Raw genomic sequence first — 16,076 nt, 5'->3', positions numbered from 1 at the left:
CAAAAAAGGACAATCCACGCAAAAATTTGGTCAATATTATCCAGGATGTTACGACCGATTTTGATTCTTTTACCTAGTCTTAACAGGGTATAGAACCGTGCAAACCGAGTGATCTGTGACGAATGATGCACTTTAATACAAATAATTAGATCAACGAATTTGTATCTATCAACAATTAACAAACTTTTAATTTGTGATTACAACTATGGATTATTAATATTGACATCAGCACTAACAGAAACCATGGACGAATTGGGATCCATGGTAAATTTATTTAATTTTTATTCAAAACTGTGAGAAATGCATACTGAAATTCTGAAAGGACGCTCTTTCATAATTAAGCAGACCTTGTAATAAATGAAACAAACACATAAGTTCAGAAACTTACTAGTCTTTCTCATTTACTATCAACTTTTTTAATTACTTTATTCTTTGTACAATTACTATAGTAAAATAAATAAAATTCAAATAAAAACTTACCCGACCGCTCAAAGGTAGAGATGAAAGGTCAGGGTCGAGGGGTAAGGAGTTCAATCAGCAGGCCCCATATGAATAGAAAACATTTACAAGGAGCGATTTTGAGTTTTTGGCCTCACTTAGTATAATTTTGTAAAAATGATCTTTCTTACCCATTGGACATAAGTTCTAATTGTAGTATGTTAATAAATTAATTTTGTCTATGAGGTCAGGAGATGAGACATTTTAAGAAGTTATAGACAGTGAAGATAGCTCACTGTGTTGCCAATTGGACATGAGTTTCTTGCAACTCGTGAATAATTTAGCAATACAAATAACTTTTGCTTATGAGGTAGAATTTGTTGACAATTGAAAAAGCTCACTATCCTTAACTTAGGGCCTGTTTGGAAAGCCACCTGGTAATTGGAATTGGTGTAATTATTAGGGTAGTAATTACACAGCCTAGTAATTACACAGTAGTGTAATTGCAACGACCTGTTTGTTTGTCATAATGTAATCACAGTGTAATTACAAGCGTCTTTGTTTGGTTGCACAAGTGTAATTACATAGTTAGTTTAATTTAAAAATAAAATTTAATTATAAAAAAATTAAAATTAATATTTAAAAAATATTTGCCTTTATAAATGATATTAAATTAGTTATTTAATAACACATTGTTATTGAAAATATATTAATTAATAATCATATATTTGTAACTAATATTGTAAAAAATAATTGATATATGTTTTCCAAATTAATAATATTTAATTTTAATTAATTATAAAACTTAAAAGAAGACTTTTTTTGTGAGAACGTCATGGATTGGATGTTTGACAAAAATAATATTTATAAATACAATGTCATAACATTATTCAAATGTTTGACACAAAAAATCCATTAACTGTAAGTGAAAGATAAGCAAAATGCAATGTGAAATGACAAGTCAATAGTACTAAAGCAAATAACTTGAAATTGGAAATATAACCTAAATTCAAAATCCAAAAGAAAAAGTTTAACATTATACTCTTATGTCAAATTCCAACATTACATAAGTAAGTTCCAACGTAACTTAAGTAAATAATTCAAAAGAAAGGGAAAATATAAGTCTATAACCTTATTCACAACGAAATTCTACTTTAATAATGTCACTCGTTATATGCCAAATTTGTTAATGACTCATTCTTTCCAATATTAAGAGGTGTAGTTTCAAAATTTAGAATAATAACACGGTTATGCTAAATGAATAAAATAAAAAAATATAAAAAAGCAATTACATGGAACCATAAAAAGTAAAGGTTGGGAATGAGAAGAAAGGAAATGAAAAATATATAATATAAAAAGAAAAGTACATTTTAAAAAATAAAATAATTAAAAAGTAAAATAAAAAAGAAATTAAAATAATAGAAATAAAAAATAAATTAAAATTAAAAGAAGAAAGAAACAAACTAAAAAGTAACCATGTAATTATAGGGTGTAATTACACCCAATTCTCAACCCCCCCCCCCCCCTTGAGAATTGGAGAGTGTAATTACACCCTCTCAATTACACCCAATTCTCACCTAACTTTGTAATTACTTGGTCAAACAAACAGGCCCAAATGTGTAATTACACCCAATTCCAATTACATGGGTGGCTTTCCAAACAATCCCTTATTGAAATGCTCAAATTATATCCCTTCGCCGCCATCAAAATAGAACCGAACTCCTTCCTTATAGACAAAACAAATTTATGCTGGCAACTTATGCTCGATGAGCAACAATTATTTTCTAAAGATTTTTTTAAGCTGGACCAGAAGTTCAAAACCTCCCCTAGGTCATCCTTGCAAACCACCCGTCAGAAAGGGACCGACCCCAGGCTAGGCCCAGGTTCATCAGGCCCAATTTTAGATGAAGATCAGCCTCCTTGCAAGGTATAGTCTCAGACTTGGGTGTGTGGTTTGGTCTGTCAAAATAGGCATTTCTACTTTCAGCAATATTTGATTGAGGTATAAAGTAAAAAATAAAAATAGAAATAAAAACTAATGTAGAAGTGAAATATTAGTATTTAAAAATTAGTTGCTTTGTTTTGAGTTATTTGTGGAACGTGCCTTCTTAAAAAATTACTACCATTTATCAAGAGTGTAAAACATTTTAAACAATTTTGTCCCTAAACAATATTAAACAGAGGATCGCTTGCCCTGGCCCTGCCTAAAAGAAAATGAAGGAAAAAGAAGAAAAACAGTAAAATTGTTATGAAATATTAGAAGGTAAAATTAACAAAATAGCTACTTATTGGAACTTTCCTACCAATTATAGCTACCCTTTTTTTATTTACCAAACGTAGCTACCTTTCCAGCTTTAAGTGTATGCTTTCGGGTGTATGTTTAACTCACAAATACACGGTCAAACAGTTAAAAAAAAAAAAAAACAGACCCCTAAAATTATGCCTAATCAACCGTGTACCATTAAAGCTGTAATTAATCCTATATTTGGTAAATTCAAATTTTAGTTACACAAAATCAGCTCAAAACAATTTTCCTTCATCAATCAAATATTCAAAATCAAACGTAACCAAATTCAAATTTCAAAATCTATTGAACCTTCAACTACTCTGTTTTTTTCAAAAAAAAAAAAAAAGATCACCAAGAAGATCATCGTTTGAGGTAATTCAATCAATACATATTTGTTATATCAAAAGATTTGTTCATAAAGTTACGTTAATCTACTGTTTAAATTTTTTACCTTAAGAATCATGTATTTTTAACAATCTGTTGAATTTTTTTTTTTTTACGAAAATTAAAAAGCTATAGATCATCGTTTCAGGTTGATCGATCAAATACATTATAGTGAATTTTGAATAGGTGTATGTCAATCATCAAGTCTTTGTTTATCTGTTTTCAAATACAATCAAAATCACTAGTTTTGAAATTGATGAAAAAATTATTTGAAAAATATTTATCTTAAGGTGAATATGTTCTTAAATTGGTATAATTTCAAACAAAAACATCAATTATAAATCTCTTTAACATTGCAGGTATAAATTTCATCTAGTATTTCTGTTATGTATTTGTCAAATACTACCGAGTATAATGTATGTTCGATATTATTTTATGCAAACTGCAAATAAATCCAATTTTTGGAAATTTTGATTGACATATTTAATTTTCTTAATGGTTTAAGTTGTTGAAATGAATTATGTATTTGTCAACTGTAAATTGAATAATTTGATGTTGTATTTTTGGCTTATATGTTACATGTCAAAATTATACGTATTTACAAATACAATAACATAATTGAGTGTATGTTGTATTTGTAATGTTAATATTAACTTTTTTCAAATGTGTATTTTTCAATTTAACAGTATGATGTATGTTGTATTTGTCAATATTTACGTGTGATGCATGTTAAGCCTGGTAGAATCTAGTTTTTATTCATGTTAAATTTTTTTAATGCAGAATAATTGAATAAAATTTGTTATAAAACAAATGTCGAATATTTCATCGTTAATTAAACACTCTGGATTTTGGAACGATGAAAATAAATACTTCAATTACAAAATTGATGCGGTACATTCAAAGAGTTTTCTACGTATGTTGAATTTTTAGAAACAATTGCAACACAGCTGAATTTGGATAAATTCCGAAAGAACATATACGTAAACTACACTGTTGAAGGTGATGAAATCCCAATTGAAATTCACAATGATATGGGTGTAAAGGTGTATGTGGAGTTGAAGAAAGAGAATAAAGCATTACCAATGTATCCGCTGTGTATAACTACAAGTGATAGGAGTTTGGAGATATGTTTATCCGGAGAGAGTTATGTTCATGGTAATCACTTGCAAATCGGTTACACGAATCAGTCATCATTGGGAGAAACAGTTGGTTCGGTAGAATTAGCATCATCTAGTTGTGGACAGGCTGATGTGTTGTTTGAAAACAAACAATTCATGGTTATAGACGACCTAAACCAAAAGGTAGTTCTTTGTCGATCAAGTTTACAAACACAAGGATACTTTAAAAACTGTGATGGCGAATTATGCGATTACAAACCGATTCAACTTCCACACAGAAAGGTGTAATGCAATAAGGTATTTCATTTTACCATGTAGATTGTGTATTTGAAATTGTGACTATGCTTATTTATAATGTCAGTAACTGTGTATGTTTAATTTACAGTGTATGTTTAAAACTGTTACAGTGTATGTTTAGATTGTATTTTTTACAAATTTATACGTGCAGACAGTTTTCTTTTACATTATGTATTTTAAAAACTTGTTTTTATATATTTCAGTATTTAATAATGATTTGATTATATTTATTTGTGGTCATTATTGTATTTGACTTTAATGTATTTTTAACTCATGCTCATTATATGTAGCTACACACTTGTCTGCGTATCTGATGATTGTGATTGGAAATTGAGGGCGTCAAGTATAGGGAAGTCTGAACTTTTTAGAATTAGAGAGTTTCAAGATAAACATACATGTCCCCTAAAGGAAAAGGTTTATTCTCAACGACAAGCTACGAGTCGATTGATAAGTGGAATTGTTAAACCAAAAATAGCAAATCATAAGAGGAAATACACTCCTAAAGACATTGCAGAGGATATAAAAAATGATTTTGGCATGGATGTTTCATAAATGGTTGCGTGGCGGGCAAAGGAAAAAGCGATGATTGATTTGAGGGGTACAATGGCTGAATCGTATAACCGGCTACCTGGTTACCTATATATATTGGATAAAACATATCCTGGTTCAAATATAAAAATGCGTAAAACCAGAGAGAATGAATTTCTGTATGTTTTTATTGCTCTCTATGCATTTATCAAGGGATTTGAGTGTTGTCGACCAATTGTGGTTGTTGATGGTAGCCACTTAAAAACACCGTTCAATGGGACATTTGTATCTGCAAGCACATTAGACGGTGCAGGTATGTCTAAAATTCACGATGCCTTTTGTTTATTAATCTTAATAACTACAAATACAATATGTTTTTTTACAGAAGAAATACTTACATATATGCAGGTAATATACTGCCCCTAGCATATGGTGTGCTTGATTCTGAGAATGACAAATCTTGGACGTGGTTTTTCAAGCGTTTCAGAGAAACATATGGAGTAAGAGAGAACATGTGTATCGTATCCGATACGCATGAGAGTATAAGCAAAGCTGTTTTCAGAATCTATCCAGAAGTCACACATTATGCATGTATATGGCATCTATGGGGTAATGTATGTAAAAAATACAAGAAAAGCCATGATATTTTGTCGCCTGTTTTTTATTCAATGGCAAAAGCATATACGCAAGATGAGTTTGATGAGTTGATGCTTAAGGTTCAGAAAGTAGATATGCGGGTTGCAGAGTATTTGGATGAAGCTGGTAGGGATAGGTGGGCTAGAGTTTATGCAACTGTTAACCAAGGTTGGACAATGACTTCTAACATTGCGGAGTGTATTAACAAACATCTTCTAGCTGCTAGAGAACTGCCGATATATGACTTTCTGAAAGAGGTTGGAAAGATGTTTGGTAGATGGAATTACAATAATAGGAGAAATGGAACATACACGTTCACCCCACTTGGTAAAAAATTCCAAGAGATGCTATCAATCAATGAGTATTTGTGTCTACGAATGATGGTATGTTTCAAAATCATGTGTTATTATAAAAAATTAAATGTATTTATAAAAAAAATTAATTCTAAATACTGTTTTTTAATAAGGAACTCTGTTTTTTTATTGAATGTATTTTTGATCTTAAAACAGTTTATATTGAAAAACCTTCAAATACATGGAGTTTTTTTTTTTTTTTTTTTGGTGACAGATTGAAAGAAAACATTTTAGCTTTTTTAATCTGAAGTCTGATTTTACATAATGAAATCTGTTTTTTTATTGAATGTATTTTTGTTCTTAAAACAGTTTATATTGAAAGAAATTCAAATACATAATGTTTTTTTTTTGTTTGACAGATTGAACCATCAATAGAATTTGTGTACACGGTACATGATGGACAAAGGCGTTTCATTATTAATCTGAGTAACAAAACATGCAGTTGTCGTATGTTTCAATTAGATGAAATCCCATGTCCGTACGCATGGGCAGTTATAAAACAGAAACATTTGATTGTTTTATAATTATTGCTCTCATTTATTCAAGTCGGAGACAGTTGTAAAGACATACGATATTGCTGTGGATCCTCTACTAGACGAGCATGAATGGAAAATTCCAAAAGACGTCTTGGATGAAGTGGTGTTGCCGCCGAGATACAAAAGACCACCTGGTAGGCCAAAGAAGAGGCGTGACAAACCTTTACATGAATTAATGGCTAGAAAAAAGACATGCTTGCAACGTGCTTGTGGACAACTTAGACACAACGGGCGTTCGTGTGGTTTTGAGCCTAGGAGGAAATGATTTGGTTTCAATTATGTTTTTATAATCGTACCCTTACTTAGGGAAATACTCCGGGTTTTTTTTAAGAATAAGGACAAATGTGTCAATAATTTCTATTGACACTTATTATCTGTATTTCTATAATTCTTGTTTTGTCTAAATGTTTGTCGTAAAATTCATTGATTACTGCCAACATATGTACAAATACATCTAGTTTACAGTATAAAAATCATCAATAATTCATGAACAGAGGTTAAACAAACATTGAGATTAAATTTGGTATTACAACATACTTGAGTAAATAACTGTGTATGTCTGTTAAAGAAACTTAATGTGAATACTTGAAGATTGTTTTTCTGGTCATTCAAACATACAACAACCATATAGTATGTGGATTACAAGAATATTAGGTTTTTATATCAAAAAAATGATATGTATTTTTAGCTGTTAAGTTGAAAAAACATTATGTTTTTGTAAAATACATAGTTTACAGATGTTAATGATGTCAGTATTTGAAGGCCGCTTTTTGATATTCAATGAAATTTTCTTGTTTCCGAATAGTATGTTCAACAGTTAAATAATTATCAACATTAATGGTAATCTTAAAAAAAAAAGTTGCACATTAATTTCACAAAATTATTATCCAACATCAATCTAATACATCTAAAACAACAAACTAGCTACTAAAGAAAAAAAGAACAAAAACATCGTTTATCCTAACATAATTGTTCAAACATCAGGAACATCAACAGTGTTGTAATCTATCTCAGTCCTAATTGGTCTTGGTGGAACCTCACTATCACTCTCAACATTGTTGGCCAACTTGACTTCACCGTATCCCCACAAAAGAGTGCCATATCTCATACGCAACATATGTGCATCAATATTATCTGGTATACTCCAGCCCCGTGATCACATACTCAAAGATATCTTTTGCCACAAATACACCAATCCTTGTGATAAAAAGGGATATACATGTTAGTTTTTAATACTAACTATAATTAAGGATAAAAAATGGAAACATACATATAACAGAATGTATTTGAAAAGAGTATTACAATGTATGTTTATATAAATCTATATGACTTATCTATTTGGATATAAACACCATGTATGTTTTTTTAAATATTTATGTATTTGTGTGAATAGACTGATGCATCCTACATGTATTTGTTGGTTAAAATAACTTTTTAATTTGGAAATACTTACATGCTACCATATTCTTGCTGAGGCAGATTTTCAACATAAACAACATCAAGGGTATCCATCTGCCCCTTATCGTTAGAAGCTGTATCCTTAACCAAATTGAGACGTCTTCGATTTACAAAGAATCCCGACATATTAAGGAAATGTGGCAGTAATGTGGCAAGTTTATCAACTTCAGTCCTGGCTTTGCGTCTGCGAAAGCAAGAATGGTACGAGTTGTAAACATAAAGACGCCTGTCAAAATTTTTATTCATTTAAAAAAAAAAGAAAAAAAAGAAACAAGAATCAGAATATCAGTAACATGTATTTTTTGTAATATTTAAAAGACAAGTATTAACCAAAAATACCTGTCCAAGAATGACAAAACAACCAACACCCAATGATTTTCTTCTTTTATGTTGAATGGTATTAGCACATTGTCAACCATATGCCATGGCACATTCACAAGTAGTCTGTGACCCTTGACATAATCGATCAAAGTAGACTCTTCGTTGGCAACATCGGTCTGTGTTCCGACATTGTGGAATGCGTGATAACAAACATCAAAGTGCTGCTTGAAAACAAAATCAACAGTGGTGAAAGTGTAGTTGTTGTTCATGTCATATTTTCCTTTCTTCCGAAAGTAGTAGAATATGACTTCACTATCTTTGAAATGTTTCAAAAAAACATGGGTTAACTTTAGATATGAATTAGTACATATTTTTGGTAATTAAAATTGTTATAAAAATTACCTCGTTATTCCACAACTGACCATCCATTGACAAAAGGGAAAACCAGTTCTTATTTTTAAGCGTTGTGACAATAAAATCATATTGGACACCATCCTCGAAAGCTGCCATGTTTTTCCGGTAATGATCTTTATAATTTTTCTTGGAAAAAAAAAAAAACACAAATACATTATGAAAAAAGGGACACATTCATAATCATTCCAAAATTCATAAAAACCTTACAAATATACTTGGCATCATGACTTTTGAGCATTCCCTTATTAAGCCATTCACAGAATTCTTCAAATACATCGAGGTCCAACACATCGGTAATGAAAAATTGATGAAAGGGGTGTTTCTTGTCAAACAAAGGCATTTGTTGCTTGCCCGAACTGCTACCTGTGTATTTGTGAAAAAAAATCAACAGTTGCTCCACTTTAAAAAATGTACAGCAAACAACAAAAAGATGTAAATACATACCAAATTCTGTGCACCATGGTGAGGTCTGGTATTTTTCGGGCCGTATAGTCCGAGGAACTGATGGATGAAGAATTATCTCTTTTCCAGGAGTTTGACTTGGCCAAGCTTCGTCGGGAATACCACTCGAGATATAGGTTGCACGTCACAAACTTTTGCACCAGGATCCACAAAATCATTAAAGCTAGTGTTTCCCACATTCTTTTGTGGTGTAACTTATTATTTTGGATGCTCTTTTGCTATATGAACCAATACCTGTGCAATAACCTAACAAATACAAACATATAAAATTGAAGAAAAAAAAAAACAGATTGGTTGCGAATTAAACGTATTCAAGTTTAATGCATGCCTCTGTATCATTTGAATCATCGGATTCTTTTTTTTCTTCCACTGTTTCTTTGGTCGTCTCTCAATGGGACATTCATCGGAAATCTTCCGTTCTACCGAAAGATCACCTCCTTCCATAATCTTTTCTGCTGAAACTTTGACAGTATCACCGCTTCCATTGCCATTATCCGCTTGTTTTTCATGACCATCACCCTTAATAAAAAATGCCATATAATATGGAATCAAAAAAACACAATTAAAAATAAATCAACAAAAACATAAAGAAATAAATCGTGAGAGAAAATTATTTGACAAATACTTGGCAAAATAATCTGTAACATACCTCGGGAAAAGAAACATGAACAGTAGTAGTATCCATTTGGATACCATCATCATGGTCCATGTAGGCATCACCTGCTTGAGGTATATTCTCGTCGCGAAATTGAGCATGTATTTTACTATCAGCCCCCTACAAATACAATATGTATTTATCAAATAAATTTGAAAAAACATACTGATTCTGTCCTTATTGACAAATGTATTAGTTAAGTTAAGATACCTTTTCATAATTTTGACTCAGTTTTTTATTTTTCAAAAGCTTTGTTAATTTTTCATCCATCGCAAGACGGAAATCCTTTAATTCAGTAAATACAAACTTGAGTGCATCAACAACCTAGAAAAATCAGAAAAACAAGATCAGGAAGATTATAAAAACAATTTTTTGTAAACATGAAATGCATCATATATGAAAAAAACAAATTGTATTTTTAAACATAAAATGCATCATATATGACGGAAAAAATATAAAACTTACATCTTGTTTGAATTTGTTGAAACCTTCCCTCAAAGATTTGATGTCATCTGATTTGTTGGTGGATGAATCATTAACAGATGCGCGGTGTGTACTTGTACCAACTGTTTCTTTTCCTTTTGATTGAACGGGCTGAACTGGGACAGAAACTCCTGTTGGAACTGACGGTGGGATGACAGTTTGTTGGACTGTTGATTGCCGATTTTCCACGGGCAACGGTGCCGTTGACATCTTCCTAGATTTCTTGCGTGGTGGAGACTTTGAAACGTCTTTCCTTTCTTTTTCTTTGGCAGCAGCAACATGTGGTGGTGTTGTAGAGAAATCAGCATACTCATCCTCCGTTTCTTGTATTTGCGTAGGTGAAACAGGTCTGTCTACAAAGAATGGACGCAACCCGAGCTCTTCAACTTCATTGGTCAGAGGAACAATGTTCCTAAAGTTAATGTGATCCTATAAATTTGGAAAACATTGCAACTATCAGTCATGTATTTGTCAGTCATGCATTTGTTAAAATACATTGAAATAGAAAAGTATGACTACTGTCAAACAATGTATTTCTGTGAAGATAGTAGTTAAGAAACATGTATTTGGCAAAAACATATTATGAAGGATCTAATTTAATAAAGGATTAAGTAATAAGAATGTATTTTATTTTAGAAATTCTACCTTGGAAACACCTTCTCTGAACATGCCCGACATGAGTAGGGAAACCGTTGGTTGTGTGTTAATTGTTTTCCAGTTGAACATTCTTGGAATTCGGTTTCCTATCTTAACAGCTAAATTGGGGTCAATGTTGGAACAACACTCGTATATCCAAACTTGCATAGCATACGGAAAACCCCGAAGACAAGAAACTAAAGTACCTTTTGCATCCTGTTGCGAACACTAACAATCAGATCATCTAATGCTTCTTTACCCCATGTATAATCTACATATCGTCCACTCACAACCAAATCAAAATGTTTTTTTGGTACTGTCACGTTTCTCTTTTCAATGGACAGTAAATAATTATGGATGGAATATAAGATCGCAATCCTAACAGCATCTCTATCAGCATTAGCCCGACACCCCAATCCTGATCTTCAAAACACTTGTTTAACGACATCTTTAAAACATTTTTTGTTGCCCCTGGAAAATACTTTGTCATGAATTTGTTCTCAACGTCCGGAATTTCAATTTCCTCACCATAACACTTGAGCCCAGTAATTAATGCAAAATCAAATAGAGTAAACGTGAGTTCGGTCCCATTGATATCAATAACAAAAGCATCCTTCGAACTACGTTTCAACTCCCTAATCATCAGACATTTAAACAATTGACACCGAACCTCGGATTCAACCAAGCATATCCAAATATTTACCAAAAATAGTGTTCTCAAACATCTCAAACTCGTTCATCGATAAGTTTGTCCCTCAAATCATCTCGATTTTTTGATCCATGTATGCTTTAATACGAGTTGGAGCAGTTGGAGGACGTTTCAACATGAATTTAGATCCCTGAAAAAAATAATTAATAATATGAGAACAAATACACATCGTATACTAAAAAAATACATATGACTGAATATTAAAAAAAACACAAAAAAACAAATTACTGGTTCTTAAAATTTAAAAACTACAACACAAAATAAACATACCTACTTTAGAAAAAATGTTCCCATAAGAAGCAAGTTAAAAAAACAACCAAAAATACATAAACAACAACACATATATATTTAGACCTAAGTTTTATTTTAAAAATAGACATACATATAATGAAAAAAATCAGAAAATACGAGAAAATCTTTGGATGTCAACAAATACACAATAAAAACTGAAAAATACAACATCTATCTTGCAAAAACATACGAGTCTCACAACTAAAAAAAATCAACACATACATTCATATAGATTAACGTATGTGTTTAAAACATAAATATAAACTGAAAATATGATAAATCCGACATCAACATGAAAATCAAAAAAAGAATAATCAAAACATACATTCATAAAAAATTACGTATGCGTTCAAATACATAATCAAAAAATGATTTTTTTTTTTTGAAATGAAAAAATACTTGATTCTTCACTGATAATTTTGCTGCTGGTAAATCTTCATCAACAACAACATTCTTCTCCTTTTTAGCAGAATCAACTTCAGATGTATTTCTCCTCTCTGATGTTGTTACAGAAGCTTTTTTAGTCTAAAAAATAAGTAGTTGAAGACTCGCTTTTCTCTTAGGATCATGTATTTTCTTTGATCTAATCTCAGCATATTCTTTCTCGGAAAATTCGCATCAACATTGATTTTTTGTTGAGAAATACCCAAATCAAAGGTCGGAAAATCTAAATTTTGAACACTATGTGTCATACCTCTAGTTACTCTCCTATTAGGTGTGGTTTGATAAGCCATTAGATGAATGATTTAGTGATTAACACTTGAAAAATAAACTTTGATCTAAGTTAAAATTATAAGAACAGTAACATTAAAAAACGAAAAATACACAATATATATAAAAATAATTACACAAATACACAACCACCCGAGAATTTAGGGCACAAAATCGTGATTGAATCGCAGATGAAACGTGATTGAAGGTTGAAAGTAATGGAAAAAAACTGAAGAGAAAAAAATGGCTAAAATTTTGAGTAATTAAAGAGAGAGAATCCTAATTAATGTGTGAGTATGTAATTGTACCGTTAAAAGGGGGAACTGGGATTGGGCAACGTGATTTTAGGTGTATTTGTGTATGTTTAACTTTTTTTTACCATGGTAGCTATAATTGATAATATTGAAAAGTTTTAAGTTATTATTAATAATAAAAACAAATGGTAGTTATGTTCATTAAATATGGTTAAAAAGAAGTTATGGCAAGTAATTTTTACTTCGAATAATATGGTGGATGTCCAACTCCTAAAGAATTAACTCCTACTACTCTTCTCCATGATGTATAGTTAATCCTCCACTACTTCCTCACCATTATGTGGTTATTACTCCCACACCTCCATGATCTCCCCCATAACTATCCCATGATGTCAATTGGTTAATGTCATCTTTAAGACATCCTTTGTAACTCTACCTCTATGTAATAGTATAAGTAGAGGTATGTGATGTGATATGAATACACACTTGAACACATTTGGATGAATAAGAAATCTCTCCTCTCTTGTCTCTCTATATCTATCGTTTTCATCCTTTACTATTATTACTCTTTTAGCTTAATTTTACAACACGTTATCAGCACGAGTCTCTACCACTGATCATCAGCGCAGTGGGTAATATTCTTAAGTTTCATCCCTAATTTAAAGTTATTAGGTGCGACTGTTTTCCCATGCTTCATAGTTCATAGTATTATCTTTATCATTTATTGATTGACATACTGAGAAGGAAAAATGGTTTGGAATGATTCTTATATTTTTCACGTTACTCCTGTATCATCAAATCCCAATTGTTATTATTTCACAAGTTCTAATAGGACACAACTGTGAATGTCCTAACAAGTAAGTTAAATACTTTATTGATTTTGATTATATATGTTTATAATTGGAAGCTCATAAATTAAAGGAATGCAAACCGTTAATTGGTAAGTGCCTTCGCATGCGAACCGTTTCCAAGTCTCTTTGTATACAACCATGAAAAAAAGTGATTAGTTTAATTGCTCCAGGTAATGCTTTCAATAACAAGAAGGGTAGTATATGATGCATGATAGTATTTTATGTGGTTCCTTATTTTTGTTTGTGTATGAGAATATGGTTTTAAAATTAAAAGATTTTTCAATTATAATTTGGCTTTCATATATGGGGTGCAAATTTGGCCAATATCATGTTGTAACAACAGTAACAATATTTTGAGGTTCAAGTTAAGTATCTCAATTTGTTAAAAATAGGTATAGATCGTAAAGGAATATTCGTAAATGACGAACTTGATCACTAGTAAATTCATTGTGGAGCCGACAAATTTGATTAATTGTTTTGAGAACTCTCTAGTCTCTTGGTGTATCAATAAGTTGGTGATTCAAACAGAAGTTTTGGTGCATAAATTTATTATTTCTATTGGTTTACACTAATTGAATATGAAGAGTCAAACACTAGTAAGGCAAAGTGATATCCATATATGATGCAGGTACTACCATATATTGTTTCTATCTATAAATATGCAATTATACTTTGTTTTAGATTTTATAATCTTCGCTATTTAGAGTTCTTTTTGGACAGACTGTTAGAAGGTTTGCGAAGTGTTCTCGGAAGATGTGCTAAGTTATTCTTCCACCCTGATTGATTTCATTGTCAAGATATGTTAAATAAATAATTTCAGTATGGCCTATTATACCATTGATTGAGGGTAAGACGGTGGATTTAAGTCATATCGCACCAAGAGAATAAGACATCGGGTTAGAAGTCTCGATGCACCATGATGATAAAATGTTGGGTTCGAGTCCCATCGATTTATGGCCTAACACGTCTTTATATGGATAAGACGTTGGTTTTAAGTCTCAATGCACTATATTGATGAAATCATGATGACTAAGGCAAAATAATGTGTAGTTGATGAAAAATCGTGAAGCCCATCCCACTTAATATGCTCCATTCCGTGAGGAGAATGTGAAAGTAGTACATAATAAGTCTAACTGAAAATATGCTCCATTTCGTGAGAAGAATGTGAAAGTAGTACATAATAAGTCTAAATGAAAATAAGTGGTTAAACGAATGAACGTGGGCGTGGCAAATGACAAAGTAATGTTAATCATCATTGCGGCAATATAAGAGGGAGAACATTATGGGTTTTCAAAATGGTTCTTCTAAAGGTGAAGGTAATTTTTGTCATCAATATGGTATGAAAGGTCATTGGGCACGCGGTTGTCGTGCAACCTAATTTCATAAAATTTTATAAATTCTCCATCAAAAGAAAGGAATACAATTCAAGCTGATGTTGACGTGAGTCATATAATTTTGAAAAATGTCAAGGCATGACAATGGTCTTATAAGAAAATTTATGAAGCACGTATATATATGACTATAGTCCATTCCTTGAAGAGAATATGACTTGTGATAAGCATTATGAATGCTCACCCATTTTTTATAGTGAAATGTGTAAAATGATGGATAAGGACGTGCTCATGTATGGTTGGATAAATACCACAACTCACCTCTACGAGAGGTTTGAGACAAAATAAAGAAATTTTATTTTGGAACAAAAGGTCATTGGTCACGTACTTTTAGTATGTCACAAATATTGTGGTATGTCTTATCATAAATTACCAAAGGAAAAAGTAAGAAATAAGTCTTGCTTATAAAGATTTTGACCATGACCATAATGGCAATTATCCCTAAAAGGAGATGTTCACCATATGGATGGTGTTATGAAATATGTGGTAGTACATAATTAATTGGGAGCTCTGGAAAAGCTAATTTGTTACTAACCGGAGGAATGAAATTGGTGTTATTGTAAGTCTCAAAGGAAACTTATTGAGTTTCAAAGTCATTGTCAAAAGAATGAATTATATTGAGACTATAAATTATGAGAAGGTTTAATATCTTCATATTACTACAACTATAGCAGGTAAATAAAATGTATGTGAAATGTTGCTTATTTTTCCTTCGAATAATGTTGCCTATTTTTCCTCCGAATTTGTACCACATAAATACAAGCATGATGGAATCACATGTTGTGGAGGTTGGCATGACCGATTGGCCATCTCGGTTCAAAGATGATGCGAAATAATTGAGAATTCATGTGGTTATATATTGA

At 31.3% G+C, this 16,076-nt stretch overlaps 1 protein-coding gene across 3 annotated transcripts; it reads left to right on the top strand.

The window, feature by feature from the left end:
* The first annotated feature begins 4,008 nt into the window (after window positions 1-4,008).
* On the top strand, window positions 4,009-6,757 carry LOC132062520 (uncharacterized). 3 transcript variants are annotated; one of them, XM_059455072.1, is made up of 3 exons: window positions 4,009-5,365; window positions 5,461-6,071; window positions 6,401-6,757. In XM_059455072.1, the coding sequence occupies exons 1-3, from the start codon at window positions 5,077-5,079 to the stop codon at window positions 6,563-6,565; spliced, it is 1,065 nt and encodes a 354-aa protein (XP_059311055.1). In that variant the 5' UTR covers window positions 4,009-5,076; the 3' UTR covers window positions 6,566-6,757. The 3 variants fall into 3 exon arrangements, with proteins under 3 accessions (XP_059311055.1, XP_059311054.1, XP_059311053.1); XM_059455071.1 differs by lacking the exon at window positions 6,401-6,757 and having other exon boundaries at window positions 4,009-4,524; window positions 4,815-5,365; window positions 5,461-6,374; XM_059455070.1 differs by lacking the exon at window positions 6,401-6,757 and having other exon boundaries at window positions 5,461-6,374.
* The last annotated feature ends 9,319 nt before the right edge of the window (window positions 6,758-16,076 follow it).

The sequence above is a fragment of the Lycium ferocissimum genome, chromosome 7 (assembly GCF_029784015.1).
Source record: "Lycium ferocissimum isolate CSIRO_LF1 chromosome 7, AGI_CSIRO_Lferr_CH_V1, whole genome shotgun sequence".
Lineage (NCBI taxonomy): Eukaryota > Viridiplantae > Streptophyta > Magnoliopsida > Solanales > Solanaceae > Lycium > Lycium ferocissimum.
Note: the sequence above shows the minus strand (reverse complement) of the source record. Positions and strands in the feature narration are given on the sequence as shown.

Bases quoted from the DNA above. Each gene is read 5' to 3' on its own strand.
- LOC132062520 (XM_059455071.1), top strand. From the start codon at position 5,077: ATGGTTGCGTGGCGGGCAAAGGAAAAAGCGATGATTGATTTGAGGGGT. The intron at 5,366-5,460 runs GTATGTCTAAAA...ACATATATGCAG, and splicing joins AAGCACATTAGACGGTGCAG to GTAATATACTGCCCCTAGCA.